Source organism: Osmerus mordax, chromosome 17 (assembly GCF_038355195.1).
Source record: "Osmerus mordax isolate fOsmMor3 chromosome 17, fOsmMor3.pri, whole genome shotgun sequence".
Lineage (NCBI taxonomy): Eukaryota > Metazoa > Chordata > Actinopteri > Osmeriformes > Osmeridae > Osmerus > Osmerus mordax.
In genome coordinates, this window is record NC_090066.1 from 485,885 (window position 1) to 487,072 (window position 1,188).

Here is a 1,188-nt window from a genome sequence, read left to right on the forward strand (position 1 = left end):
GCTCTGCCTGTCCCATGATGCTCTGCCTGAGAGACCACCTGCTGAGCCTGCAGGGGGCGCTGTGCCCGGCCCTCTTCCAGAGCGCCTGGCAGGGATTGGCCGAGAGGCTCGACCACTTTCTCTACCAGGACGTGAGTCACTCATAGCCTGACCACCTCTCCCACAACCCACTCTGATTGGTGGTTGGTGACGCTATCTATATGAACAGTGTATACTGTTTATTGGTGACATTATTTTCATTTAGCATTTAGACACTTTTATCCAAAGCAACATACATTTCCTGTGTGTAGTGACAATGCCCCGCCCCCAGGTCATCCTCTATAACCACTTAATGTGTGTTCTCACTATGCCCTGCCCCCAGGTCATCCTCTATAACCACTTCAATGAGGGCGGAGCTGCACAGTTACAGTTTGACATGACAAGGAACCTGTTCCCTCTGTTCGGACACTACTGCAAGAGACCGGAGAACTTCTTTAAACAGTCAGTCTGTGTGTTGGAGGAAGGAAAATAATAAGTGAGCTTACTTTCTCTCCTTAATCTCTGTCTACCTTCCCCCCCCCCAGTGTGAAGGAGGCGTGCATCATCCTGTGTCTGGGCGTTGGCTCCGCCCTCCTGCTCAGGGATGTCCTGCGACAGGCTGCCCAGCAGGAAGAGGAGGAGCCTGAAGGGGCGGGGCTTGCTGATGGACAGGCGGCGTCTCCAGTGGCAGCACTGAACGAGCTGGGCGTGTTCCGCTTGGCGCCCGGTGACGTCCTCATCCTGCTGGGCCTGAGAGCCTCCTGGCCCGGCCAATAGGAATGACCCAAACTGGACCACACTGACCAATCACAGCGCAGATGCACTAGCCTGATCATGGCCTGGTGTTTTCCCTGATGGACCTGTCCTTCCAGGGCCAGGCAGGCTGCTCAGCCGGGAGAGAGATATGGTCTACTAGCTTACTTTGTGACTATGCATTAATGAAAGCTGTTAATTTAAACCATGTTGTCGTGATTGTCCCAGCACCTGTGTGTGTGTGCGCTTGAGTGTGTGTGTGTGTGTGTGTGTGTGTGTGTGAGGGTCTGGAGAGAGCTGGGGAGGAGGAGACCGCTGTTTTAAGCTGTCAGACATGTTGGATGTAGTCTTGATCCCTGAAACACTACGCTCGTAAAGAAGGACAACAACGAATAAAAGGAAGATTTATGTCTTTAA

At 52.9% G+C, this 1,188-nt stretch overlaps 1 protein-coding gene across 1 annotated transcript in view; it reads left to right on the forward strand.

Moving 5' to 3' along the window:
• The window catches only part of rint1 (RAD50 interactor 1), a 6,484-nt gene extending 5,508 nt beyond the window's left edge, over positions 1-976 (forward strand). The window contains exons 11-13 of the mRNA XM_067254888.1: positions 1-131; positions 362-480; positions 564-976. The exon at positions 1-131 is cut by the window's left edge and continues 50 nt beyond it. Coding sequence (XP_067110989.1) covers positions 1-131; positions 362-480; positions 564-795 — 482 coding nt within the window. The 3' untranslated portion in view covers positions 796-976. The remainder of the gene's footprint in view (positions 132-361; positions 481-563) is intronic.
• Positions 977-1,188: the final 212 nt, after the last annotated feature.